The 27,857-nt window shown below is 37.5% G+C and overlaps 2 protein-coding genes and 1 non-coding gene across 3 annotated transcripts; all 3 read left to right on the forward strand.

Moving 5' to 3' along the window:
• The first annotated feature begins 455 nt into the window (after positions 1-455).
• Positions 456-4,151, forward strand: LOC107801118 (uncharacterized). Its single transcript, XM_016624399.2, has 4 exons — positions 456-869; positions 2,122-2,566; positions 2,742-2,857; positions 3,439-4,151. Exons 1-4 carry the CDS (start codon positions 554-556, stop codon positions 3,855-3,857), a joined length of 1,296 nt encoding a protein of 431 aa, XP_016479885.1. The 5' UTR covers positions 456-553; the 3' UTR covers positions 3,858-4,151.
• A 742-nt stretch (positions 4,152-4,893) lies between these two features.
• Positions 4,894-4,975, forward strand: TRNAS-CGA (transfer RNA serine (anticodon CGA)). The gene has a single exon. It is a non-coding gene; the product is annotated as a tRNA-Ser (tRNA).
• A 2,152-nt stretch (positions 4,976-7,127) lies between these two features.
• On the forward strand, positions 7,128-13,903 carry LOC107801117 (peroxisome biogenesis protein 2). The gene is made up of 8 exons (XM_016624398.2): positions 7,128-7,463; positions 8,191-8,304; positions 8,406-8,559; positions 9,665-9,801; positions 11,438-11,538; positions 12,314-12,431; positions 12,765-12,931; positions 13,594-13,903. Exons 1-8 carry the CDS (start codon positions 7,326-7,328, stop codon positions 13,721-13,723), a joined length of 1,059 nt encoding a protein of 352 aa, XP_016479884.1. The 5' UTR covers positions 7,128-7,325; the 3' UTR covers positions 13,724-13,903.
• Positions 13,904-27,857: the final 13,954 nt, after the last annotated feature.

The following is a 27,857-nucleotide window of genomic DNA, read 5'->3' on the forward strand; positions in this document are numbered from 1 at the left end:
CTACTGTTTTAGTACTATCACCATATGTTATTTTGCCTAGTCTTATGTTGAATATTTCTGGAGTTACATATCGTAGATCTATCTCTAGTGATGTCTCTAATGTTTTGGCCAACCTTGGCAACTTTAATGCTCAAAGGAGCATGTCTACTCGTATGAACAATATTTAAATTTATATATTAGCTTCTCTTTTGACCAAAAAAAAAAAGAAAAAAGAAATGATGGAAACGACAATTCAAACAGAGTGTAAACATTTGATCGGTAGAATGACCATTTCTTTTTCCATATGGGCAGTAACACTTTACAAGTGAAAATATTGCAAATATTGGGGGCATTCTCTGATCACACAAAGAATTGGGTGGTCAAAGTGTAATTTACTTTATTTGTAATTCTCACTTTATGGTCTTTTTCCTTTTTTGTTTTGTTTAAAGTAAAAATAAAAATAAAACTACCCCTCTTTCCCCTCAGGAGTTTCGTGTCCAACAAATAAATGATATTTCACACATTCAGTGTGAGAGAGCGAGTCGAGTAGGAGTGAAAAAGCACAACGAAGAAGATGCTAGAAAGAGTGCTCTCTTTACGCAGGGCATCGCCGGTTACCGACGACGGCGACGGAGACGGAGAGGGAGACGAATCGAAAACACGAAAGCACTTGTCTCCGGCGATAAGATTCACCAATTACATGACTCGAACCGGTCATATTTGGCCATTCCTCCTTATAGGACTTGTGCTGGTGGTCCTCACTTCTTTCGCTTACCACTCGCGTGACCTTGTTTGTATCTCCGCTTCCTCTTCCGATCACATTTCTCGCTTAAGATTTTTTGGCTTCCAAGCCCTTGAAACTGACTTCGGATCTCTCGGTGTTCCGTGGTGTAAGTTCATTTTTCTTCGTCTCAATTATTTCTTCTACTCACTGACGCAAACAAATATATGAATTTTTGTACGGATTTCTTCTATTTATTGTACGTAAATATTGAGATTTCCTTTTTATGTGTTGTTGTTGTTTGCGATCCAGGATTGTCCAGATCTGTATATTATGCATTGGCTGATTAGAAATATATGCTCAATTGAATCTCGTGATTAAACAAATAATGTGATGTGTTTGTCTGTTTTCCTTAGCATGATTGGAGCTGCTTTTTATTTTTGCTTGTGGTCAAGTTTTCTTTGATTAAAAGAAAGCGGAAGGTCTAGTTTACCTAATTTATCTGGATTTTTTGGTATAAGGAACTCATAGCCTCCAACTAGTTTGGGATTAAGGCGTAGTTGATTGGGTTGAATGGAGAATTGTTAAGGTGCGAGTTACTGGAGTAGCATTTTGTCTTTTCGTGGTTTATGATTTACTCAGCGTCTCAACCTCCAATAAGGTGAGATAAGTATGACTAAGAGTTGCTATACAGTGTGATGTTAATGGAAGAGGTTGGTGTGATGGCTTAATGGGAACTTTTTGTAAGCGTGTATTGAATTTCTGGCTGTCTAATTAAGATTTGGTACCCTCAGCTATGAACTTGGGGAACTTATTATTAGCAGTCCTTTTTTTGTAGTTTAATGCTATTATGGGACTGTTTGAGAATGCTACTCACACGTACAAATGAGATTATAGATTTAGCATAAAAATGCAGACTGCTCAGTTACGTGTATATAGCTGCTTTGCAATTTATCATATCCCAATTAAAAATTGTTTATCATCATTGCACTTCTTTTCTTCTTTCTTTTTCTGAACTGAGTCTTAAGCTGTAGCTTAGATCTAGGTGTCACTAAATGAAGTAATTATCGCATACATATGTGCATTATACATACATAGACACATACGGAAATATATTTCTATATATACATGTATGTAAAAAGTGGATCAACATTGGAATGTTAGAAGGTCTTTCTGCCGTGCATTCTCTATCTATGAGGAGAAGCCAGAGTAAATGCAATAATTGATGAATAACAATCAGTTGTAGCTTCTTATCTAAAAAAGAGAATTAGTGTCCATTTAATTTCTCGATTTTAAGTTTCTTTCAGTTATCCCGAAAAAAAAAAGAAGAAGTTGTAGTAGCTGAACATTTTGGATTTGAGCACTTAAAGATGATAATAGAAAGATCCAATGCAGCTTATAATTTTAATCCTTGTCAAAAGGCAGATCGAAACATGGCAAATCTGTTGAATGGACCATTAAGGATTTACTCAAAGGTCTGGAGGAGTTTGTACCGATATACGAGACACGGCCTATCAAGAATAACATGTATGGGATGGGTTTTGACCACAGCTTTGGGCTTTGGTTTATGGCTCGATGGTTGAAACCAGAGCTGATGATTGAGAGTGGTGCTTTCAAGGGACACTCAACTTGGGTTTTGAGACAAGCAATGCCAGATACGCCAATTATATCACTTACACCGCGTCATCCAGAGAAATATCTGAAGAAAGGACCTGCCTATGTTGATGGAAATTGCACGTACTTTGCTGGAAAAGACTTTGTTGATTTCGGAAATGTTGATTGGGCGAAAGTTATGAAAAAACATGCAATCAAGGATCTTAGCGAGGTTCTTGTCTTTTTCGATGACCATCAAAATGAACTGAAAAGGTATTCTGGCTTTTCAGACTGGACGCTCTTTGCAGTGTTTTCATTGATGAAGTATTTCTTTGGGCATTTGTTCTGTCTAATTGCAATGCATTAGTAACCGTTCTGTCTCATCTGATACCAATTGCCACTTGTTTTGCAAAATTCTTGATTTTCCATTTTGAACTTTGATTGACAGACTAAAGCAAGCACTAAAAGCAGGGTTCAGGCATCTTGTGTTTGAGGACAACTATGATACTGGCACGGGAGACCACTATTCTTTTAGGCAGATGTGTGATCAGTTTTATATAAGAGGTGTGTTTCATTTCAGCTTCTTTTTATCTTTTTACATATGTTCAGACCTAATTGGACATTTAAGTTCTTTTGCATTTAAATATTGCTGTTTAATTTGAATTTCTCTGGAAGTCTTTCTTTTTGTTTCTTTTTTTTGAAATGGCAAGTATTTCAAAACTAGCACTAAGAAAGAGCTGCAATTACATCCAAAAGGAGAAAAATAAAAGATCGATACCCCAGCAAAAACCTAGACTATACAAAAGATTCTATGAACTGCATTAGGGGTTCGGCATCATCCATCCACTCCAAGCTACTCCAAAAAGAAATCAAAAGTATACATTCTGATTAGCTCTTCAGTATAGAGCTGTTGTTTCCTTCGAAACATCTGTATTCCTTTCCTTCCACATGCACCACCAAATACAAGCAGAGAATTGGATTAATGTTAGTTTCTAGTGTGATGGATGAACTTAATGTTTCTTAATATGCTGTGAAATTGTAAATTTCCCTCCCTTTTGATTTATCAAAACTCTTTGCGTTATTGGAAGTTGTAGTGCTCCTCGAAGTATATGTATGCATAATTCATTGTTCTATTTGATTACCAGGTGGGGGCCATAGCTGCTTTAAGGACAGTGATGAAGCTAGGATTAGATCAAGAAGGAAGAAGTTTTGGGAGAAGGCTGTTGATATTGAAGAACTATGCGGTCCCGGTGAAGCTTGGTGGGGTGTGAGAGGGCAGATGCGCGATGATTTTAACCACAGCAATAAAGCTATTACTTATGCAGAGCATTTTCAAAACAGCAGGTTTGTAGAATCAGTGTTAGATGTTTACTGGGAGCTCCCTCCTGTGGCTGGTCCTTCACTTACTCATCAGACGAGATACGATCCAGCTCGTGCACAAAGTCCTATTGTTGAAGATGGCAGATATGGATTGTTTCAGAGGCTTGGCTTATCTAGACTTGAGACTTCTGTATTCAATGGTTACACTCAAATGGTCTATCTCCAGGTTTTGCGAGAACCTTAATCGGTTCCAGATTTGGTTAAAAATGAGATTTTTGTTGCCACTGGATGTAGGTTGTAGTTTTGTTCGTTACATGTATCTCTCCTTTTCTCTCTATTCTCTTCAGTTCTTTAGGATGTATTTCTTGAGAGCCAATGTCTGTCACGTCCATTAACACATGGTACTGAAATTTGCTTACGCTCTGGTCGTTATAAGTACTACAGTAGATACGTGAATTCATAGAAGTCCAATGGCTTCAAAATGAATCCTCTGTATGCAACACAGGATATATGCAAAATTTGGCTGATGTTCGGAGGCTCTTCCCTTGCCCCTATTACTCTTAATGCGAGAAAGAATTATCAAAAAAGATGCATCAAGTGATAGGTCACTTGTACCTTTTTTGCCTAATCACTTTTATTAATCTTCATCAGAAGCAGTGCTGGTTTCCTTGCCTTGTATCCTTATTTGTACACCTGCTTAACAGAGCCAAAAAACGCCCCCACTGCCATCCCTGTTAACCACAACCCGTTGGCAAGATTAAGATTCCTGTTTTTGTGATTAAGATTCGAACAAGTTGTTGGAGAGTTTGATTGATGAATGATTTTTTTTTCTTTTTTTTTTTGGGTGGGTGGGGTGGGTGGGTGGGGAAGTTATTTAAACGGTTGGGATTGAAGGAAGGGTAGAAACCCAATCCATATAGTGAAAATAAACAGGACACCTAGCACCATAACAACTCAAGTTTCAGCAGGGTAACAGAAGTAAACACATTATATCATTTTCATTGGGGGAGGATCAAGGCGCGGAGGGTGCCAACTTCATGGTTAAGCTACATATACACATTGAAGGTGCAAGTCGAACAACTATTATGAGCCAAGAATGTCCCTCGCAGCTTCTCTTTCTGTTGTTTTGATTGGGACAGCCTTCAGGAAAAACCGAAAAATTATATAGTAACAAATATCAATTCATAGAAAACTGAAGACTTAAGATTTATTTGCCATTTCTCGCCATATTATTACAAATTAATATTATTATAATTATCCTGACGAACACCATGCGAAGCGTCGATATGTCCGAGTGGTTAAGGAGACAGACTCGAAATCTGTTGGGCTTTGCCTGCGCAGGTTCGAATCCTGCTGTCGACGGCTTTTATTACTTTAAGCTTTTTGTGTCCTCTTGGTTCATCTCTTACTAGTTTCTGTACATGGTCTTTTTTACACTGCATCATACTTCGTAAACTCACACGTGACATTGAATAAATATAATTTTACCACTATGAAGGATTTTGGATGACAATTAAATAACTTTTAAACATTTAACAAATTAAAAATAACTATGGATCTTCCAATATAAGATTCAAGTTTACACTAGTGTATTTTGCACAAATTCAGATGTGTAATACCAGTTGATGTTGATTCTAAAAAGAAAAAGAAAAACTTTTTTAGTAACGTAATCCACTAATCCTTATAGTGACATCAAATAAAGATAAAGGCAGTTTGTTGGAACCATCTACTTAAAGGTCTTGCTTTAAGCTTTTGACCCCCAAAAGTGTAAAAGGAAACCAATTCCAAAGGGTTTGGAAATCCAAACTAAAGTTTTCGACGTGCTAGGAAGCCTAAGCCTTAAAACTGTAATTTCTTTTTTGGTTTAATTCAAATTCAAAAATCAGTTCCAAAACCAAAAAGACAAGTTATATCCTCAATTGTTTTCGAAAATCAATTCCAAAAACAAAAATATAACCAGTAGTTAGCTTGCTTTAGTGAGGTCGTGGTATGTCTTTAGTAAAAGTAGATAGAAAATCATAGAAGATGTGGATTATAGTAATAAATTACTCATTTCCTATCATATTATTTGTCTAATTTGATTGAACACGGAACATGAGAATGTACACAAGTTTTTTGAATCATGTGATTTTAACTAAAAGTATAAATAACTTATTCAAAAAAACAAATCCTGTTATTTTAAATATGGCATAATATTCCTATAAGAAATATATTGAGAATAAAATAAGAATATTAAAATAAATAATTACTTACATCTAAGATATGACATTTCTTTAAAAATATATTACACATAAATTGAAAGAGAGGGACGACTCCAATAAGGAGTGTTCATGGTTCAGTTTGGATCGATTTTTATCTAAAAAGAAACCAAATCAATTAAGCCAGTTATTCAAATATTAAAACCAATCCAAATCAATTAACTCAATTTTTTATAGGTTCGGTTTATGTTAATTTTGTCGATTTTTCAGTTATTTTTTTTGTTGCCGATTTTGTCGAATTTTTCTCTTAAATATGAGACATTTGCCAAGCACATATTCCACCGACTTTATTCTAACACAACACTATCAAACCAATTATTCTTTAAGAAAAATTGCCATTTAATTTACTAAGATATTGATGATATATGATTGAATTAAATAGTGACGATCAATTTAAAAACTCAATTAAAGATAAGTTATTTTTAACATGAAATAGTTTTGTGGACTTCGCAAAATAAAACCACCATCAAATAGAATGTAAAGACAAAGAACTTGGTTATTATAATGATGAAAAAATAGACTACAAACTAAGCATGCAAACGATTAAATATTTACCATAAAATTTTAAAAACTCTACCTAAATATTCAGATATATGTATAATAATAAAATTTTAAATACATATTTTTACAGTTGATTTTGTTCGATTACTTTTTACCTAAAACCAAAATCAAACCACATTTGGTCGATTTTTAAAATGTAAAATCAAAACCAAATCAAACGAAAATATTGTCAGTTTTTTTGTGTCAATTTGATTTGGACTTTTGGTTTTAAGGGCCCGTTTGGCCATAAAAAAAGAATCCTTTTTTTTCAAAAAGTTTTTCACTTTTTTTTGTAGAATCAGTGTTTGACAATAAAAATTTTAAATTTTACTTTAAAGCATACAAAAAAAAAATCAAAAATAACTTCAAATTATATTCATATCCAAATACAACTCGAATTTTTAAATACTATTTTCAACTTAAATTTTTTTCTACCTTTTTTTCGAAACTTTACAATTCTTATGTCCAAACGCCCACTAAGAACACTCCTAACTCTAATAATCCAACTGCCGTTGGTTTTAATTGTTTACTTCCCCTAAGAAAACTAGTGGTGGGCACTATGACGAGTCTTCCAACAAATCTTGAAGTGCGAGCTAAGCGTCCATGAATCATCATTTTTTAGAGACGAAATTACCCCTCACAAATATCCCTAACCGCTCAGATTATTTATGTTTTTTTCTAAATAAACAAAGACGTCAACTTTTTATTCTTTCTAATAAAGACGTTAACTGTAATTTCTCAAATTGACTGCGTGGTCTAAGAGTGAAGGACTAGAGTCAGTACCAAACGGAATAGGTTGCTCGCCGGAATCGGGGAAGCAACCGCCGGCGACGATTACCAATTTCTTCATCGCATATGTCTCTATAGTTATAATTCATCTGAATAACCTCTAGCAGTATTATCACTGTTAATATATGGATAGGCAAAACCTAGCTTCATCGTCCTCTCCCAATAATGGTGCCACCATCAATCATCCCCCACAACGAGATGCTTGGGTCAATACCTATCGAAATTCAATTCCTCAATGGCACTCTCTTGCTACCTCACAGCAGGTACTGACTTAAACTTGTGTATCAGCTCCGGGAGATTTTCCGTTTGCCTCCGCACTTCTGTTTCATTTTATGTCCAGTTGTTCTTTTGCTACTGTAATTGTTCACAAAATATAATCTTTCTTATTGGAATTAATCCACAAAAGTATTATTAGAGGTTGTTTCAGTTTTTATGACAATAGGATGTGCTTTTGACTCTCTATTGGATGAAATCAGTTATGGAAAAATTAGTGGAACATAGAACATTCTTCAAAAAATGTTGTGATTCTGACTTTTGTACATTGTATTTTTCGTTTGCTGGGTTTAGAAAATTGAATTTAGATCCCCTAGCCAGTCGGGAATTAGCTTAAATTTGCTTCAGGTTATAGGCCACCTAGAATGATATTATTTGAAGTATTATAGAGAGAGGATCTTTTATTGTGGAGCTTCATTGTTACTATAAATTATGGCTAGAAATACGAAAAGTCCATCTTAAGATAAAGATTAGTCATTTTCTAGGAACCTTTGATGTTTTTTAGAGTGTTTTTCTCCTTTGAATTTTACTTGTTTCTCCATTGTAACACACAAAAACTGTTCCCATTCCTTATCTGTAAGTTCTTAAAAGCCAAATCTTTTATCTGTCGGGCTCAGAGAAGGTTTAAAACAGAGTTAGGCATTTTGAGGTTTTATTTGCTGAGTTTTTTTTTGCTCCCAACTGCTGAAATGTCTTGTTAATGATTTCTTTTGGCAGTCAGTGATCCCAATTTCAATATCCAGAGTTAATCAGGTAGATGCTGGCAGACTGGACATTGAAATGTCAGCCATGCTAAAGGAGCAGTTGGTTAAGGTCTTTTCTTTGATGAAGGTACCTATCGTGCAACTTTTTTATTTTATCATCGAATTCATCAAGTCTTCATGATTACCTTGTCAGTCAGGTTTGATATGTTTTTTTTTTTTTGGGATTAGCCAGGAATGCTATATCAATATGAGCCAGAACTTGAAGCTTTCCTCGAGTTTCTAATCTGGCGATTTTCTATCTGGGTTGATAAGCCTACTCCTGGTAATGCTCTCATGAATCTGAGATATAGAGATGAACGTGCAAGTGAGATTAGAGGAAAAGGTTAGAAAATCATCTTCACTTAATCTTGTTCCTCCCTTTTCATAAGTAGCTCATACCAACCTTTTCCGTATCTCAGTAATTTTGGACATTTGTTCTTAATTGTCATGTCGTGTTGCAAGCTATGGATATTTGTGGATGTTGTTTTGTACTTTAGGGATGTGAAAAATACTAGTTCTGAACTTTGGATATCCTTTTAAGCTATGTTGCTCGGACTCTTCAAAAATACCACTGGGTGCGTGTTGGATCCTCCAAAAGTAGTGAATTTTTGGAGGATCCGACAGGGGTGCGTCAACTTTTTTGGATAGTCTGAGCAACATAGCTTTTAAGTACTCATGTTTAGCTTTGAGGCGTTAGCTTCATTTTTTCTGAAGCCAAGTCGGTTGTACGTTATGCTCGTTCTCCTCCTCCTTTTTTTATGTGGCCATTTTTTGTGCAAATAATGGCACGTCATATTGACATATTCTTTATTCATCTTCCTTTGTCGGCTCCCAGACATTGCTTTTCTTACAGAAGTCGGCAACTAATCTCGAAATCACTGTATAATAATTCTTTTATCTTCTTAAGGCTCACTTAGAGGATATGTGGTATATGGAAAACAAGTGTTTCTTTTGGATTTTCTGGAGGGTACCTCTGACTCTGAGTGAGATGATCCTCTTTGTCTTGCTCTATTTGATTACTAACAGATAAACTGAGTTACTTGAGCCCCGCAAAGTTTTAAATTCTATAGTTTGATAAGTCTAAATTGGCATGTGCATATAACATCAATTTGGATGGAGGGGCCAGTGGGATTGACTTGAAATATCTCTTTCGTCTTAGTTTGTGTTTGAACTTTGAAGTGCAGAGGTTGACAGCTTGATGTAATTGCATTTCTTGTTTCTTGCCTCAACCACTATAATTTCAGTTGTAGTTTTATAGATTGGCATGCCTAAATTAGCAAGTGTATAACATCAATCTATGATGGAGGAGTCTTGGAAAATCTCGTTGGTCTGTACTTTGTGTTTGAAGTGCGGATGTTGACAGCTTGATGCAACTGCATTTCTTGTTTCTTGCATCGACTGCTATAATTTCAGTTGTAGTTCTTTTTCCTTTTCCATGCTTGTTTCAGTGCGAACTGGATTAGAGGGACCCGGACTTACTGCTGCTCAAAAGATATGGTACTGCGTGGCAACAGTCGGTGGTCAATATATATGGGCCCGTCTACAATCTTTTTCTGCTTTTCGGAGATGGGGCGACTCTGAGCAGGTACTACTCGCTCTGCCTCACATATTCTACTTGTCTGTTTAACATGCCATGTTAACTTTGAGAAATCTGTGTTCACTAAGAATACTCCTCGTTCTCTAATAGATAATATTCTTTAGAGTTGTTGACTCCATTTGTTAGAGATAATAAGTTACAAAGTTCTCTAAAAATCTAACTTTGTATTACAATTTCTAGCCATGCACAGGAATTCCTTCTATTTTTATTTTATCTTGGCTTAAGCATATATGAATTGAAAGGTTTTTTTTGACTTTGGAACTCCAAAAGGTGCAGCTTCAAATTAGATCAGTAAAGACATTTATCACTGATCAACATTAATCATTGATATGAGTAGAGTATTAACAAGCATCCAAGGGTGTAGCCTTGTGGTCAATAAAGTTTAAATGGACTATGACAAACCAGGGTTCAAATTTCCGCAAAGGCAAAAAAAGTCAGGTGATTTCTTCCTATAAGTCTAAGCCTTGGTAGACAGAGTTACCCGATGCATATGCTGGTGGGAGGTGCATGCAAGCTGGCCCTGACACCACCATTTTTATAAAAAGAGAGTAGAATATTAATAGAAATGCTTCATGGGATCTTTCAGTTTGTGAAAATAAGAAGTAACTTTTCACTTAGACAGGAACAACGAGATTCTTGCAATAGCAACATGTCCAAACAAAACTTGGTTTGTTATCGCATGGACTCTCCACAGCAGACAATATTCTACATATCGAAAAGAATACCAAATGAAAATGTTTTCAGTTTGTTTTAAATCTAATATTCAGATGAAACTACTTCTCCTTGCTGATAAAAAAAGAAGCTGAATACTAAGTTTTCCTTGAGCAGTTTAATAGTTAAAGAACTTCTGAAAACTTTTTTCTTGAATACTAGCAAAGATAAATGTCAATTTAAAATACTAGAGCAGAGCTAGTCTGAAATCCATATTCCAAATGTATTATTTTGCCTTTCTGTTTTTGTCCATCCAAAATTGTATTTTCTTGAAAGGAAAATACTTGCATACACTATATGATAGAACGGTATCATGTACATTCATACTATACTGATATTTTATCTTGTATTTAGTTCTCTTTTCTCCTTAAACTGAATCTTTTTAGCTATCTTATTAGAATATGAGTTTAACTGACCTTATAAAAAATTTGAAATTGATAAGTTGACATGTAGGGACTGCACGTTACTCTTTTGAGGTACTGCAATTATTTAGATAAACATTGTATTGAGTGTCTGCGGTTATTGAGATGTGAGATGAACAATGTATTGCTTAATATTAAATGGGGAAATATGTAAGACCAGAAGATTAAGTTAGGTGGACAATTAGGTCCAATATAATGTCATAAACTAATTCACGAGGATAATTGGAATATGGAGTTGAGAATCTTGAGAGGAAGCATTGAAAGTTCAATGTCAGAGAAAAAGTATAGGTTTATCTTAAGTTTGGACGTCACGTGCATTTGAATAGTAAGGTTTTTAAGTCCTATGTTGATATTGCTGTCCAGTCAAACAGTCTTTTGAACTAGGATGGAGAAGTATTAGTTAAACGAAGACCCCTAACTTGGATATTACTGATTTTTAGAGTGTCGACATATAATTTGTTTGTCACTTGTTAATTTTATGTTTGTTTCAGAGGCCTTTGGCACGTGGAGCATGGTTGTTAATGCAACGGATGGAGGGGATCTATAAAGCAGCGTCTTTTAGCAATTTACTTCTCTTTCTTTACACAGGAAGGTATACTCTTACTGCAAAATTGCTTCTTATTTCTTTCTAATGCATGCCATGACCACCAAATAGAAAGGGGAAAAATCTAGTTCGTAAAGTAGTTGCTGTAAGTAATACTGCTTGAACCTGTGCTATAGTACAACAGACAGGTGCGTGGGTAACAGAAGCACGGATTTGAGCTTGTATTGCTTTATGATAATTTTTTAATGGGAAATAACTAAATTAGTGAAGTGAAGTTCCTAAAAACCTGTGAAGAATGTTCTTAAAGAGGACATAAAAGTACGAGTTAGAAACTTACAAGTTCTTTTTTTTTAAACCAGTTATTTATTAGAAACTCTTTGGAACAATCGTTGTGTGAAATTCCACTTTTAGTAAAAGGGCATCCTTGGATCGGGAAAATCTGCAACAAAAACCCCATTTGTAATTTAAATATACAATGTAGATAGACTTCTATTCTTCTCAAAAGCAAACGGGCCTCTAAGTTTCATCATTCCCTTGATTTGATTGGTAACTGTAGTGAGCTATGGTCATAATATCTCTCATCAATGTAGTACACGCATCTCCGTCCAGACATACGGTGATTCCTAGTTTGGAGGACTGATTGCCGCAGTTATTGAGGGAATCATGCGTCATGATTAATTTTGTAGGAACATAAGATGGCTGGTACTGCTGATTCTACAAAAATGTATGGGAGCCCAAATATGAACAGAGCATCATTTAATTGTTCTGAATGTCCCCTGCATGTGATCTATCCGATAATTTAACACATTACAACTACATGCAGGTACAGGAATCTCATTGAGAGAGCTTTAAGAGCTAGGCTTGTTTATGGGAGCCCAAATATGAACCGAGCTGTGAGCTTTGAGTACATGAATCGTCAGTTGGTGTGGAATGAATTCTCGGTAACTGTCCTTCCGTTGGCTGTTTCTCGCAGAATTCCTATGCACATTCAGGAAGTATAAAAAAGGACTCGCCGAGAAACTTCTAGATAGTCTGAATCAATAACAGTATAGAGTATTACGTGTTTTTTAGTTGTTTTACATGCTGCCCGAGAGCTAACAGAATCATCTTTTAATCTCGCATATGCATGCCCTTTTTCCTTTCTGGTGGTGGGCTTTAAATTTTATTGTTTTGCAGTTCAACTATTGAAGCTATTTGTTTCAGGCTTTTTCAATTCAGTTCTTCAATACACAATATGAAGGGACTTAGATTTTGAGCAATGTTCTAATATGCAGGAACTGCTGCTCTTGCTTCTTCCCCTTCTCAATTCAGCATCTGTCAAGAGTTTCCTTCGTCCATTCTCAAAGGACAAATCTTCAGATTCTTCAGTAGATGAAACTTTATGCCCCATCTGCCAGGGAACCCCATCAATTCCATTTCTAGCTATCCCCTGTCAGCATAGGTATATATGTTTACTTGCTTTCATTTATGCGATAAATTGGTAATGAAGTATTCTCATATAAGTGTATATGCCTTTATTAAGAACATGCTTTTACGGAACTTAATCGAAGAATTATCCTTATCAGAGATTAAGTTGGCTTCATGGAAATTGCAGCTAGACCAATCCTAGGTTAGTGTAGCCATTAATTACTAATGCTCTTTCCAGGGAAATATGCCTTGGACCTCTGTGCTGAGTACAGTTCCAATATTACTGGTTTCACATAACATGAGAGTTGAAACTACTATTACTTCAGGGTTATATCCACAATAAGTTATCATTGCACTGCCCTTGCCGCGTCATCTGCCCCTTAAAAATGATTGTCTATTTTTACAGACAACCAAGGCATTCATATATATTTGGAGCTGTTAAAGCAAATGTTTATTTGTTGTTTTTTTTGGGGGCGGGCAGGGAGGGACTGATGGGTGCATATTCGTTAATATTCGAACTTTGTAAGTAGTAAATAGGAGCTTTTTTTTTTTGAAATCGCATGATGATGCCGTCTTTAATGGGTCTTTTGTCATGCATTAGGTTTCACAGCATTACCAGTCTTGTTCCTACCTCTTAGTCTACTATGCTTAAATGTGATTCTGAAAATTTTAGTTTTATTTATTTCAATCTTATAGGTACTGCTACTACTGTCTTCAAACAAGGTGTTCTGCAGCTCCATCATTTCGTTGCCCCAGATGTGGTGAACCAGTTGCTGCTATGCAACGGCATGGTGGTATAGTCAGCAACATTCCTCAGAAACAATGATTGTTCTGCAAAGTGATGTAAATGACAAAAAAGGGAAGCTCAGTTAAACTATAGATCAAAAGTGTCCTAAAAGACAACTTGACAATGGAACTAGGTCTCTAGATTCCTTCATAAAGCAAGTTGTTCTGCTTTATTGAGTGCTTTAAATTTTTTATTAGTGTGGTTGTCCCTTTTCCTTTATTTACATCTTATTTATTCATTTAATTGAAAGATTTTCTCAAATGTTGGATCAGTCTTCACGCAATTGAATCAATATATATTTTTTTCACCCGATGTCCGATACACGCATTGGAATTCGATTATATCAGGATTCGCGCCGCGTATGATCCATTCGGGGGAAGCGCTCCCTACTCGGTCAATTGAATCAATATTGGTAGAATGATCTACTAGCTCTCGCTTTATAAGCTTTAGTTACGGTAACTTCTTAGGGAAAAAATAAGTACACTTTTCATTTTCTTAAGGTTATCAAGTTGTAAATTACTGTAGCAAAGATAAAAGTTTGAGTCGGTTAACTTTTATAATGGCCAAGTGTTTTGCAGAGAAATACTGCTGTAAAGCTATCAGTGTGTATTTGATTTCATTGGGATTCGTGGTGGGCTAGTCTCATTTGCGTTTGCTGGTAAAAATTTATTGCACCGGTGTTTACTTTAATCCAAATTAATATATGTCAAATGTTTTAACACTCTCATTTTAATAATGTACTCCCTCCATCTCATATTGATTAACAGAGTTGTGGTTACTAAAATAAGTTGTCTCAAATTATTTGTCATTTTAGAAGTTCAAAATAAAATTGATTATTTTTTCCTTTTTTACCCTTAGTAATAATTATTTTTGAAAATAAAGATAACACATAACTAGAATAAATATTTAATAAAGAGAGATTATATCTTAAGATATAATTAAGGGTAGAATAGTTCAATCATTTTCCTAATTAATATTTCTTAAGGGGCGTGTAAAAGAAAAACACGACACATAATATGAGACGGAGTTGTAGATAATTAAAATTTTACTGAATTTAAATCCATAATAAAATTTGGATTTAATCTCAATTAAATGTATTTTAGGCCAAATAAATATTATGGGCTAATATAATTGGATTAGTTATGTAAATCCAATAAGTATGGGTTAAATAAAGAAGTCCAAATCTATTGGGCTAGCCCATTTGATTGAGCTACAAGTAATGAGCATGCTTCATTAAGCCCAAGATGTCATCTTCCTAGAGGCCCAGTTTGGTGCCACGTGTCAAGTGACGTGGCGCGCCAAGTCAAACGGAAGAGCCAATAGGATCATGCCACATGTCAAAATGACAAGGCATGCCAAGTCACACTAAAAGGCCAATGAAATCGCGCCAAGTGTGCAAGTGACATGTTCTGGCCAATCAAATGCGGCCTTATCACACTTCAATTTGATTGGTCGGAAAGAGTTTGTTCTTATCATAACTCTTCCCTCCCACAACTATAAATAGGAGTCTTCATAACCCAGAAAAGACACCAGAAGTTATACCAAGAAGCAAGGAAGAGCTCGTGGATCAAACGCTGCAAATTCCTCCACAAGTTTCAGGCTTCAAGTTCAAGTTCAAGAAATCAAGTGCAAGTTCAAGAACGAAGAACAAATCAAGGTCAAGTTCAAGCAATCAAGTTCAAGCTCAAGAACAAGATTATCGTTCGAGGCAACAAATACATATTCAGGATCAAGCTCAAAGGCCCTTGAATTTATTTACTATTGAAAAGAAGAATCAGAGGATTCATAGAGATTGTTACACTCAAATATTCGAAATAAAATACTATGATTGTTGTGATATTTTTCGGTCTTGATTTTATTTTCTCGATGCAAATTTATTGTCTACAAATTCTGGCACGCCCAGTGGGACAATCTCTACCTCTCATCTCAATTTTTCAATCACCAAAATTCAAGAACATTGAAATGGCTTCGAAGAAAATCAACTCCAAATCAACATCCACCAAGGCTGCTAACTCCAGGTTCTATGCTGATGTGGAAAGCATCCTCGATGTCACCTTTGGAAGCTTCGGACCAATTACGAGGAGCAAAGCAAGCTCTTTAGGACAACAAGCACCCCAAGTGTCGTCCGCATCAACCCCTGTTTTCGGATCTTCATCCTCAAAAGGAGCAAGATCATCCACAAATGCATCTGAAGGAGGAAGCGATGTTGCTGAAAAGATCAAGAAAACTCTTGCTCTGCTTGACCTCTCCAGCTCCAAGCACTTTGCTGTGAAGGAAGATGATGATGCTTCAAGCGATGGATCCTCCCCACTTACACCACATAGCGTGACCCAGTCAAGGATCAATCTGTGTGAAAATCCATGCTATTCTCCGTCATCGACGACAATCATACAAGCCATGATGACAAACACTTCATCTATGGAGGAGCAGTTGGCAAACTTGATGGAAGCAATCACTGGCTTGACCAAATGCATGCAAAATCAAGAGGCTAGAATTGACAAGCTAACACACAGGGTGGGAATCTTGATGGAAGAAGAATCTACCCATGCACCCGGCAAGCCCCCAGAAGTTCTAGAGAGTGACTCTCCCCCAAGACAAGCAGCATCCACTAAGGCTATCCCTGTGTCATCTGAAGGGATGATTCTAATCGATCAACTGAAGGAGTTCATCGAAGGAACCATTAAGAACAAATATGAAGTTGCTGCCAAATCCTCCCTTACATATGCAAAGTCGTACACTGCAAGGGTCGATATGTTGAAGATGCCTGCTGGCTATCAACCTCCGAAGTTTCAACAGTTTGATGGTAAAGGTAACCCAAAGCAACATATTGCGCACTTCGTTGAGACGTGCAACAATGCTGGGACTTATGGAGATTACCTCATCAAGCAGTTTGTTCGCTCGCTAAAAGGAAATGCTTTTGACTGGTACACGGACCTCGAGGCTGGATCTATCGACAGTTGGGATCAACTAGAGCAAGAGTTCCTCAATCGTTTTTATAGCACAAGACGCACAGTGAGTATGATAGAGCTCACAAATACTCGTCAACGAAAGGGGGAACCGGTTATCGACTTTATCAATCGTTGGAGGAATGCAAGCCTCAACTGCAATACAGGTTAGTGAAGCTTCAGGCATAGAGATGTGCATCCAAGGCATGCATTGGGGATTGCGCTACATTTTGCAAGGTATCAAGCCTAGCACATTTGAAGAACTTGCAACTCGTGCCCATGACATGGAATTGAGCATGGCTTCCGCTGGAAATGAAAGGCTACCCATCTAAGAACCTCGCAAAGTGAATGACAAGCAAGAAGTCAGGAAGTGGGGCAAGTTCGTACCCAAGTCTGAAAGCAAAGAAGCTATGAATGTCAATACATCACTTGTGAAGTTCACGACGAAGGAGAGCAAGAAGCAGAGTATGAAATCCACTTCGTTTCAAGATAAGCCAAGTGGGAAGTTGACTCTAAAAGAAATGCAGGAAAAAGAGTACCCATTCCTGGATTTTGATGTGCCAGCCCTTTTCGAAGAACTCCTCGAGTTAAATCTCATTGAGCTTCCGGAGATGAAGCGACCAAATGAAGCTGGGAAAACAAATGACCGGAACTACTGCAAATATCACCGACTTGTAAGCCACCCTCTGGAGAAGTGCTTTGTCTTAAAGGATAAAGTCATGGACTTGGCTCGCGAAAAGAAGATCGTGCTTGAAGATGAGAAAGCAAGCGCAAACCAAGTCTCTATCACCTTTGGCTCACTCAGTCCGGATGACTTATGTGGTTTTAAAGAAAGTAAAGATGAAGAATTACTGGAGAGCGATAAAGCTGAAGTCAATCAACCTGATGACGATGAAGGTTGGACATTGGTGACTCGTCCTAGGCACCACAAAAGGAGCCCTAAAAAAGAATCAATAGAACAACCAACAAGGAAGATGATGGTAAAAAGACCTATGAAAAAGAATCTAGTTAGGCATTTGAAGAAAGCAAAAGTGGAGATGCACCATCCTCAAAAGCCACGAAATCCAGTGACATTGGAGGAGTTTTTACCAAGTTGGTTCCGCACGAAGATTTCCCGTGAGGGCATTGATGCCTCTTGTTTCCATGCTGACAAAGGAGAAGAAAAAATTGATGACCTACCGTTGGCACCACCTTCGGAAAAGCCCATTGAGTCCACTCCTCAAGAAGTTAATGCTTGTGAGGAAAAAGTCACGTTCACAAATGACGATCTTTTGCTAGGTGACACTCCTCATAACCGCCCATTGTACCTGGTTGGCTATATGCGCGATGAAAGGGTAAATCGAATTTTGGTTGATGGAGGATCCTCAGTGAACATTTTGCCAATCCATACTGTGAAAGAACTTGGTATTCCCATGAACGAACTCTCAGAAAGTCGTGTGATGATCCAAGGATTCAACCAAGGGGGCAAAGAGCCATAGGCGCGATCAGGCTGGGAATCACTATTGAAGATATGCAATCAAGTGCATGGCTGCATGTGATCGACACGAAGACTTCATACAATGTTTTGCTTGGGAGGCCTTGGATACATGAGAATAAAGTAGTTCCATCTACCTACCATCAATGTTTGAAATACTACGAGGGCGAAGTCGAGAAGATGATAGTTGCTGATGATGAGCCATTCACCGAGGCTGAGTCACACTTCGCCGATGCAAAGTTCTACTTGAAGAACCGCATTGTGAAGGAGCTGAAAGTTGATGATGGTATGAAAAGCAAGAATGACGAACCCATAACTAAAAGAGCTGAGGTGACTATTGGTAAAGCCAAAGTTGTTACTGAAGAGATACCCGCCAACGTGAATAAATCTCATAAAGGGGGTACTGCGTCTTATGGAAATAAAGTAAGTCACGCGCTCCAATATGTCCCTAAAAGGAAGAAAGACGAGGGCGAATCATATAATATCCAAACCAAGACGCTAAGGGAGTTAACTCTTTCGGTAAAACAAATTGAGGCAGTAAATTTGCCCTCAAAGTCGCTTGTAGGGTTTGTAGCCCATAATCGTTTGCAGAATGTGGCACTCCTTACAAAGCGAACAGATGAAGATTTTGATCATAACGCTTACAAGATATTTGTAAAAGTTGGATACAATCTCAATGAGCTGTCAAAGTTAGGGAAGCTCCCATTAGAAGCTGCAACGAGGCAACCCCGTGAAGGTCTGGGATACAAGCAACCGTCACCAGTGCGCATCTCAATAAGAAGGGCAAGTAGCAATTATATCACTGTAGAAGACGAATCTGCCGCTTCTAATAGGCCTTCTGTCTTTGATCGTCTTGGAAAATCAATTGTGAGAACTTCTGTATTTGAGAGATTGGGTCCATTAAAGAAGGGGAATAAATTCCAGAGAAATCATCGAAATACAACAACACCCGCTTCACCCAAAATTCAGGAGATTTCTAAGGATTTCCAAAGTTTGGTTCCTTCCAGAATGAGGTGACAAACAAAACTGATGGTTTCATGTGAAGAAGTACTGAAGGTAAAGCCATATACCATGGTCTACACTAAGGAACGTAACGAAGGTGAAAAAAGTGTAGGTTCTTCGTATCATATCACTGTACAAGGCGAGAATGGTGTTTCGTCTTCGATGGAAGATAATGTGGAATTGGAGGATGTTTCGTTGTGTTATCACATATCCTTCAATGATGGGGACCCTCAAGAAGATGAAGATGCAAAAGATGCTCCACCTGAACTTGAAGAAGGAGTGAAGACGACAGTTGATGCCTTAAAAGAAGTTAACCTTGGCACCGATGAGGAACCAAGACCCACCTACCTAAGTGCTTTACTAGAAGCTGATGAAGAGAGAACTTATATTGAGTTACTCAAAGAATTCAGGGATGTCTTTGCTTGGAGTTACAAAGAGATGCCTGGCTTGGACCCGAAAGTAGCAGTCCATCACCTTGCAGTCAGAAATGGTGCTCGCCCTGTTAAACAAGCTCAAAGGCGTTTTAGGCCGGACTTGGTTCCCCTGATTGAAACTGAAGTTAACAAGCTCATTGAAGCTGGGTTTATTCGGGAAGTTAAATACCCAACATGGGTTTCAAGTATTGTCCCTGTAAGGAAGAAGAATGGCCAGATTCGAGTATGCGTCGACTTCAGGGACCTCAATAATGCATGTCCCAAAGATGAATTCCCACTTCCTATTCCAGAGCTGATGATCGATGCTACTACTTGTTACGAGGTAATGTCTATCATGGACGGTTCGTCGGACTATAACTAAATTCGCATGGCACCAAAAGATGAAGAGCTTACTGCGTTTCGCACCCCCAAGGGTATTTATTGCTACAAGGTAATGCCTTTTGGCTTGAAGAATACTGGTGCTACTTACCAAAGGGCTATGCAAAATATTTTCAACGATTTTCTCCACAAGAATGTCGAATGCTATGTTGACGACTTGGTGGTGAAATCAAGAGAGAAGGGAGACCACATGAAAGACTTGAGGATGGTATTTGAATTGCTCCGGAGGTACCAACTTAGGATGAATCCGTTGAAATGTGCCTTTGGAGTTACTTCTAGAAAGTTCCTTGGTTTCATTGTCCGACATCGAGGGATCGAAATTGATCAAGCCAAAGTGGATGCCATTTTGAAAATGCCTGAGCCTCGAAATATCCATGAATTAAAAAGTCTGCAAGGAAAGCTAGCATACCTTATCAGATTCATATCAAACCTGGCTGGGAGGTGCCAACCGTTTAGTCGCCTCATGAAGAAAGGCGTTCCTTTCAAGTGGGACCAAGTTTGTAGCAATGCCTTCGAAAGTATCAAAACCTACTTGATGAAGCCTCCGGTTTTAGCAGCTCCTATACCTGGAAAGTCGTTGATACTATACATTGCGGCGCAGTAAAGGTCTGTTGGAGCACTGTTGACCCAAGAAAATAGTGAGGGGAAAGAAAACTCTCTGTACTACTTGAGCAGGATGATGACACCTAACGAGTTGAATTATTCGCCAATTGAAAAGTTGTGTTTGGCGCTGTGAGCACGTGATTTTTACCTCACAAGAACTACTCCAAAAGAAATCACAAATAATTTTTCTTTGTATGCAATTTTGAATTTTTCGTGGCATTTTATTTGTGCATGTTTATTTTATTTTAAATAGGGAAAAATACAAAAAAAAATAGTAATGTAGGTGCATATGCAGCTAGGAAATAATGTGGCGTTTTAGAATTAATTAATCATGGGCTTATATAAAATAAAAAAAATATATATATATATATACAAAAATACATTTAGGATTTTTATATTTTTATATAATTTCTTCGGCGTTTAATGTCTAATTGTGAGATTACTTCTAATTAGTGTTTAATATTATGTGATAATACTTATTAGGAATTAATGAGGATTTTAATTAATTTTTAATTGGTTTTATTAATTAGTGAAAATGAAGAAAAGAACAAAAATAGGAAGAAAATTGGACTAGGCCATTTTAATTGACAAAAAAATCAGGCCCAAAACAAAGCATTTACCCGGCCCAGGTCTGTCAACCCAAAGACCATCAAACGACGTAGTATAGGGCAAATACTATGCCGTTTGATGGTGCCCGGTCAGTTAATTTCAAAGACAAACAATACGACGCCGTATGGTTGAATTTGATCAGGGCCGTTCGTTGTTTCTGATCCAATGGCTCCCAGAGCTTTGACCAAACCCGATTCCACAACCCAATCCACTTTACTCGGTGAACCCAGTCTCTCGAAAGAGACCAAACGACACCGTTTGTTTAAATAAATTAATCCAGGCCATTGATCTCAATTGATCAAACGGCCAGGATTTAATCTTTCCCCTTGTATATAAGCCTAACCCATCACCCCCACACCCCCTAGGCCATACCCCTAATTCCACCTTCATCTCTAAGGTTTATAGACCAGATGAACCTCCACCGTTAGCCACCGTGCACCGCCCATCGGAAATCGCCTCACGGCGGTTCTGGTGGTCCAAATGACCCCATCTTAATACCATAGCTTCCCCACGACATCCTCTTTCCAGATCTGATGTTAGTTTCCCTCGAATCAGGCCTCAACATCTCCAATATTCGATCAAAGTTTGGTCTGAAAACCCAACTTTCTCCGATGGCTTTCAAATCAACACCATGGTTTCTCCTGACCATCCTCGTTATGGATCCGGTAGTAGTTTAGGTCGAATCTCCCTGGAACTGCTCGAATCTTCATTCGAAGATTCGAGCAAAACCTAAAACTACCCTAATGTACCCCAAAATCCCACCAGTCACTCTCCTGATCTCACTTGTAACCAAACCGAACTTGGTTTGGTTCGAATCTGACCAGAAGTGATCAAGCCCCAAATTAGACCTTCAAGAACCCTAAAAATCCCAAATCATGGAATCTGCCCAAATTGAATAGAAGGTTGAGGTCTAATCGACCTTAATCGAAGTGTTTTCAGTTGAGAACACTTCGACTAAGGTCTGTTCGACCTCAAATTGTCCGAATCAGAATTTCGATGACTAAGTCCGTATAGTCCGGGTATTATGAGGTATTTTCTTTCTTTCCTTCGTGTTTGTTTTCATTATTTACGTATCTGTTTATTTACTGTGTTGATTTTGATTGCTTTTAGTCAAATTGACTCTATTCATATTCAAAGGACCTTTTATTTGGTCTGATTCTGTCTATTATTTATAGTCGCCTTAACTGTATGTGTTATAAATTGTGAAATCGAGTCCTAAATTGCGTCGCTTAATTAATTCCCTGTTAGTCTATAAGTTCGTCAATAACACTGTTTGATAGTTGCTTTGTTACTGATTTGTTTAAGTGTCAATTGTAATATATAATCGATTAATTGAATAGGTCGTTCATATAATTTGAGTCACTTGGCATCCTGTTGATAATAGTGTCCGAGTGGTCTCATGTGTGTTGTGTTTGATCCTTTTTCTCTTAATTATTCACCATCTTTTGCATATATTTCCATTCAAAGTGTTTACAATGTTCTGTATCTAGGATTTGTATATATATGACAATTGTTATTCTAGTTAATCCAATATAGCTATTTCTTGATCCCTATTCTGATGCTACTCAATCTGATTTGAGTCCTAGTGTGAAATGTTGTTTGAGTTGAATAATCTGAATTGGTTATAGCTGTTGGCCAGAAGTAATCTTAGATAACTATTAGATTAAACAAAATTTCAGATTTAAAAGCTGTAATGAAGTAGTGTTTGTGTTATGAGGGCAGTAATATTAAGGGGTTTCAGGGGTGATTTAGGAATGAAACAGTTGGAATAATATTTTAGTGTTAGTGTTTTACTAGTGGGATATTAATTAATTTGGGAATGGGGAACCAAAGGGAGTGGAGGGGCTGAAATTAAGGAAAATCTTTCCTTAGTGGAATTGTAGTGGAAACTTCTGATTTAAATAAGGAATAGGGTCGGGCACTAATCTGGAAAAAGGAGGGGGGGGGGGGGCAGATTTATATAAAAGGGGATTGCTAACTGATTTGAGAAGAGAATTAGAGGGAAAAGATTCTGAAACAGAAAAGAAAATTTTTCAGAGTTTAAATTAAGAAAGAATTGATTTTTCAGAACTAAAAATTGATTCTTTAAGAGTTAAAGACTAAAAGTGAAGCCTTTCTTTACCGCTGAAAATCAGAATTCTATTACTGCTTCCTGTTTGCATTGGGTACTACTGATTTTCGGATTGGCTTTCCTGGTTTTTCTTTTAGTTGGAGTGTTGTTTCGTTTGAATTTCTGGGTTTCTATTTGGTTTTCAAGTTTTCTATTTGGTATCTGAATCTGGCTCTTGAGTTTCTGCTGCTATTTGTTACGGAGCTATTCTGTGTATTCCTGCACTGTTACTGTTGCATTGTTGTTGTTGCACACTTCCTGCTGATCTTCCTCTTTTCTTCTTGTGTCCATACCAGGTACACTTCTACAAACCATTTTGATGTACGCTTTGAAGATGAAATGAGATGGTAGAATTTTAGCATGATTAGTTATAGAAGATTTGTATCTTAGATAGACTTTAATTATGTGTTTTTTATTAAATAAATGTTAGACATTTGTATAAGTAGGATTGTTTCTTTTATAAGATCATTTTATTAGCAATAATTGATAAGTAACATTAGATTGTGGAACTGAATTCTTTGAAAAGGTATGAGCATCAATTAGTATAATATGTTTGTTCAATTTGAGTAAGATGTAGGTTTTTTTTTGAACTTGTAAGTCTCGCGTGAGTTTCATAGTTAAATAATGTCAGTTTTGTTAATGCGTGTTATCAAATACTTTAGTTCGAAATCATTTTGGTAAATAATGCATGTAGGATATCAATTTGATATTGGTCGGTTAACAAAAATCTAGCTTTGAACTCGCAGACATAGGAATAGAAGTAATTCGCAATTTTGTAGTTGTTGAATCTTTAAGTAACAAAGACCCGCAAATTTTAGGCAAACATGGGGATCCTTAACTTGTAGAATTAGCGGGTTTAGCATATTTGAAGAGTGAATCAATATAGCAAGGCTAAGAACATTAATTCAATAGGCATGAGTCGAGTAAATAATGAGCTAATATTGGAGTTCAATATTTTTTCAAAAGAGCATTAGTAATTAAGATTAATTCTAGTTGCCAATATTTGTAAGTAATTAATACCCATGGTTTGTTCATTTAACAAAAATGGGCTTAGGATAGTTATAAGATGTTTAGTTTCTTTCGAAAAATACTACTTGTCAATTTTGTACTTTATTTACAATTTCAATTTTGGTGATGTTTATTTTTTGTCAACAATGGTCGTAAGTTAGTAAATAATAAACAACGGCCCGTTTAAGCATGTAATTAATTAGGACCTTTCTCTTTCATCTTTAGAGACAAATTTAATTAGCAGAATGGAGTCACTCTAAAATTACCCTTTAAAATAAATAAGGCGTGCCTCGCCAAAAAAAAAATTACAAATTGCGGGGCCCTCACAAATGTATATATTAATTACTTAGAACTCGGGATCGGCCGCTTAGCGAATTTCATGGCCTTTTCCCCAAAATAATAACACGATAGTCTCTTTAGGCGCGTGCTTAATAATCTCACCTTCTTAAAATCGGGTGTGCATTTCATGCGACCAAAATCCAAATCCCAAAACGTCAAATCAGATGTGTTCAGGATTGCGGGTTCATTTCATGCGGCGCAATCCAAAGACATGTCCCAGACGACGTTCAATTTTCATAAAAGCGGTTAAAGTTAAAATCGGCACATGAGCTACGCCATGTATTAAAATCAGATAAATAAGCTAAACATGATAGTTGAGCGACCGTGCTAGAAACACGGAACTCGGGAATGCCTAACACCTTCTCCCGGGTTAACAGAATTCCTTATCCGGATTTCTGGTTCGCGGACCGTAATATGGGGTCATTCTTTTCCTCGATTCGAGATTAAATTGGTGACTTGGGACACCCTAAATCTCCCAAGTGGCGACTCTGAAATAAACAAACAAATCTCGTTTCGATTGTCCTTTAATTGGAAAAACTCCTACGCTCCTCGCGGGGGCGGAAAAAGGAGGTGTGACAGCTCTGGCGACTCTGCTGGGGAAAAATAACCCAGAACCACTGGTTCAGGGTTAGAAATTCGAGCTTATATAAATTGTTATATTTGGTTTTATCTGATTTTGTTACATGATCTATGCTTAATGTGCTAATTGACTGCTTTTACCGCTTTGATATAATGTGAACTGTATATAAACTATGCCGAAACCCATCTCCTCTCTGAGTCTTCTAAATCATGAAGAAGGGTGCACCTCGTGTGACTTATTTTCTGTATAGTGTCTAATTCCCAATTTAGAACGAGGTTGGATAAGTTGCAAAGCCGGTGAAGCTTCTGTATTCCCGGTACGCTGCCTCCCCCTCGGCTCGAGCTATCCGCTCGGGTAAGCCAGGTCTAGAACAAACACCCAGGTTCTGAACCTAGAATAACTCAACCTCATGCCGGATCCCTAATAGGAACGCTTATTTGCATCATGTGCATTTTGACTTAGGGGACTCAACACAGGGGTTGGGTCCGTCTAGGACTAGCAACCTAAAATAAAGACCATCCTGATGCATCTTATTTGTTTTATGTGCATTTATTTGCTCGGTCTTGCATGTTGACCGGCTTCTGAATCTCGGGAATGTTAAAAAAAAAGTAATAATAAAATAAAATAAAAAAAAAATAAAAAAAGAGAGAAAAATAGCAAGTGGAGAGTTAGATGATTAATTTAGAAAAAAACAGTGTCCGAGTACTGTCGGAACACTGCCGAAATTTTGAAAAAATATATATATTTTTTTATTTTTAAAATTGTTTGTTTACCTAAAAAGCAGAAAGTGTGTAGGAATGAGTCTTTTATTTTAATATGCTTTGTTTTCAAAATTATTTGAAAGCCGAGTCATTAAGGATATAGATAGTTTTTGAGTCAAATAAAAAATTTTCCTTCTTTAATCACCATAATAAATGTGCAGGATGAGCACAAGTCAAAATGAACCGTTCTCAGTCTGTAGCGAGGTCCCTTTGCAACTCCACATGTGGTGGAATGATATGGAAAATGATAGTAAAAAGATAGTGGAAAGAGTTTTGGGAGGTTTTGTCGATCTGTTGAATATCAAGCCAAGGACAGATATCATCGAGGCTCTAATACCGTCTGGGATCCAACCCGCAATGTATTCTGTTTTGTCGACTTTGAACTTTCACCTACGCTAGAAGAAATCGCAGGATATGCGGGAATGAATGGAAAATTAAGGGGGCAATACTTGCTTTCACCAAGACCGATATCTCCGCATGGGTTTTTGGATTTGCTAAATATCAGTCGGAAGGTGCAAAATGATGACTTGTCGAAAGGGTGTTGTGCTCTCCAATTCTTATATCAACGGTATGGTGTTCCTCGAGGTTTTGAAGAGCCGAATCTCGGATTAACTCATGCTGGAAACAGGAACAAGCGGGAGGCGAGACGTACTTTGGCATTCATAACAGCATTTCTGGGGGTCGTGGTTTGTCCACGCAAAGATAAGAAAATAGAGATAGGCCTTGTAGGGATGGCTGATGTTGCAATCAAGAAAACTAACAGTACTGTGGTCCCTTTGATTTTGTCCGAAATCTACCGAGCCTTAACTATATGCCGAGAAGGAGGCAATTTCTTCCAAGGATGCAATCTGTTACTCCAGCTGTGGATGCAAGAACACCTTTGTCACCGAGTAGGATACATGAATCACGGGTTGACCGAACAAAATTGTATCAGTGGTTTTGAGAAACGGATGACAGGCGTTGTATTCCCTGAAGGTGTCGAAGCATGGCTTGCACGATTAAGGACAACAACAGACGACCAAATTGAATGGGCATTTGGGTGGTTGCCTGATACTGAGGTAATATACATGGAGGCCGAGGAATGTCATATTCTTTTGATGGGAGTTCGCAGTATCCAACCATATGCTCCTCATCGGGTACTGCGCCAACTAGGAAGATTTCAGGTAATTCCCACTGATGAGGATCTAAGGAAGCACGCCATTGAGTTGAGTTCAGGAGTCGTGTTCCCCGAAGGAAAAATTAGAAAGCTGTGGCACGAATGTAGATTCCTTGAGCCCAAGACTATGGTTCGAGAACTGGCTAAGGGTGAGGTAGACCCAAAGTACGATGTTTGGTTTGGGAAAAGGTTCCAGATTCGTCAGAGACCTGCTAAAAGAGCTCACGTCCAACAATTTACGATTGATTCGCAGGAACAGTGGGGCTGGTTAGTGAGAGAGGAAGGTTACCGGGCCGAAATCGGAAAGCTGAAGCGACAAGTTGAAAGGCTTATGTTTGAAAAGAACGTGCAAGTAGCCTCGGAGCAGGGTGAAATGAACAAATTAGCCAAAGAAAACCAGGCACTGAAAGCCCAAATTCTCCAAGTCAGTAAGAGTAATAGCGACCGACAGAAACGTCGCTCTGATGAAAGGTTGATAGCAGAATTGAGAAATCAAGTCAGCAAAAGCCGAGAAGACTTGGAGAGATCCAAGGATTGTATAGCAAGAATGCGGGCCAGGTGGGCAAAAGTTACAGCAGCACGGAAAAAGCACCTTTGGCAAGTGAAAAGGGATTACGAAATGAGTGTTACAACATTGAGAGAAATGAATTCCACTCTCAATGATCGGGTCCTTAAACAAGCCCAGGATGCTAGAACAGATAGGGAACGCTGCTATGAGTCAATAGCCCGAATGGAAGAACAAATGGAAAAGTTCCAAGATCAGCTCATTGACAA

Source organism: Nicotiana tabacum, chromosome 8 (assembly GCF_000715075.1).
Source record: "Nicotiana tabacum cultivar K326 chromosome 8, ASM71507v2, whole genome shotgun sequence".
Taxonomy (NCBI): domain Eukaryota; kingdom Viridiplantae; phylum Streptophyta; class Magnoliopsida; order Solanales; family Solanaceae; genus Nicotiana; species Nicotiana tabacum.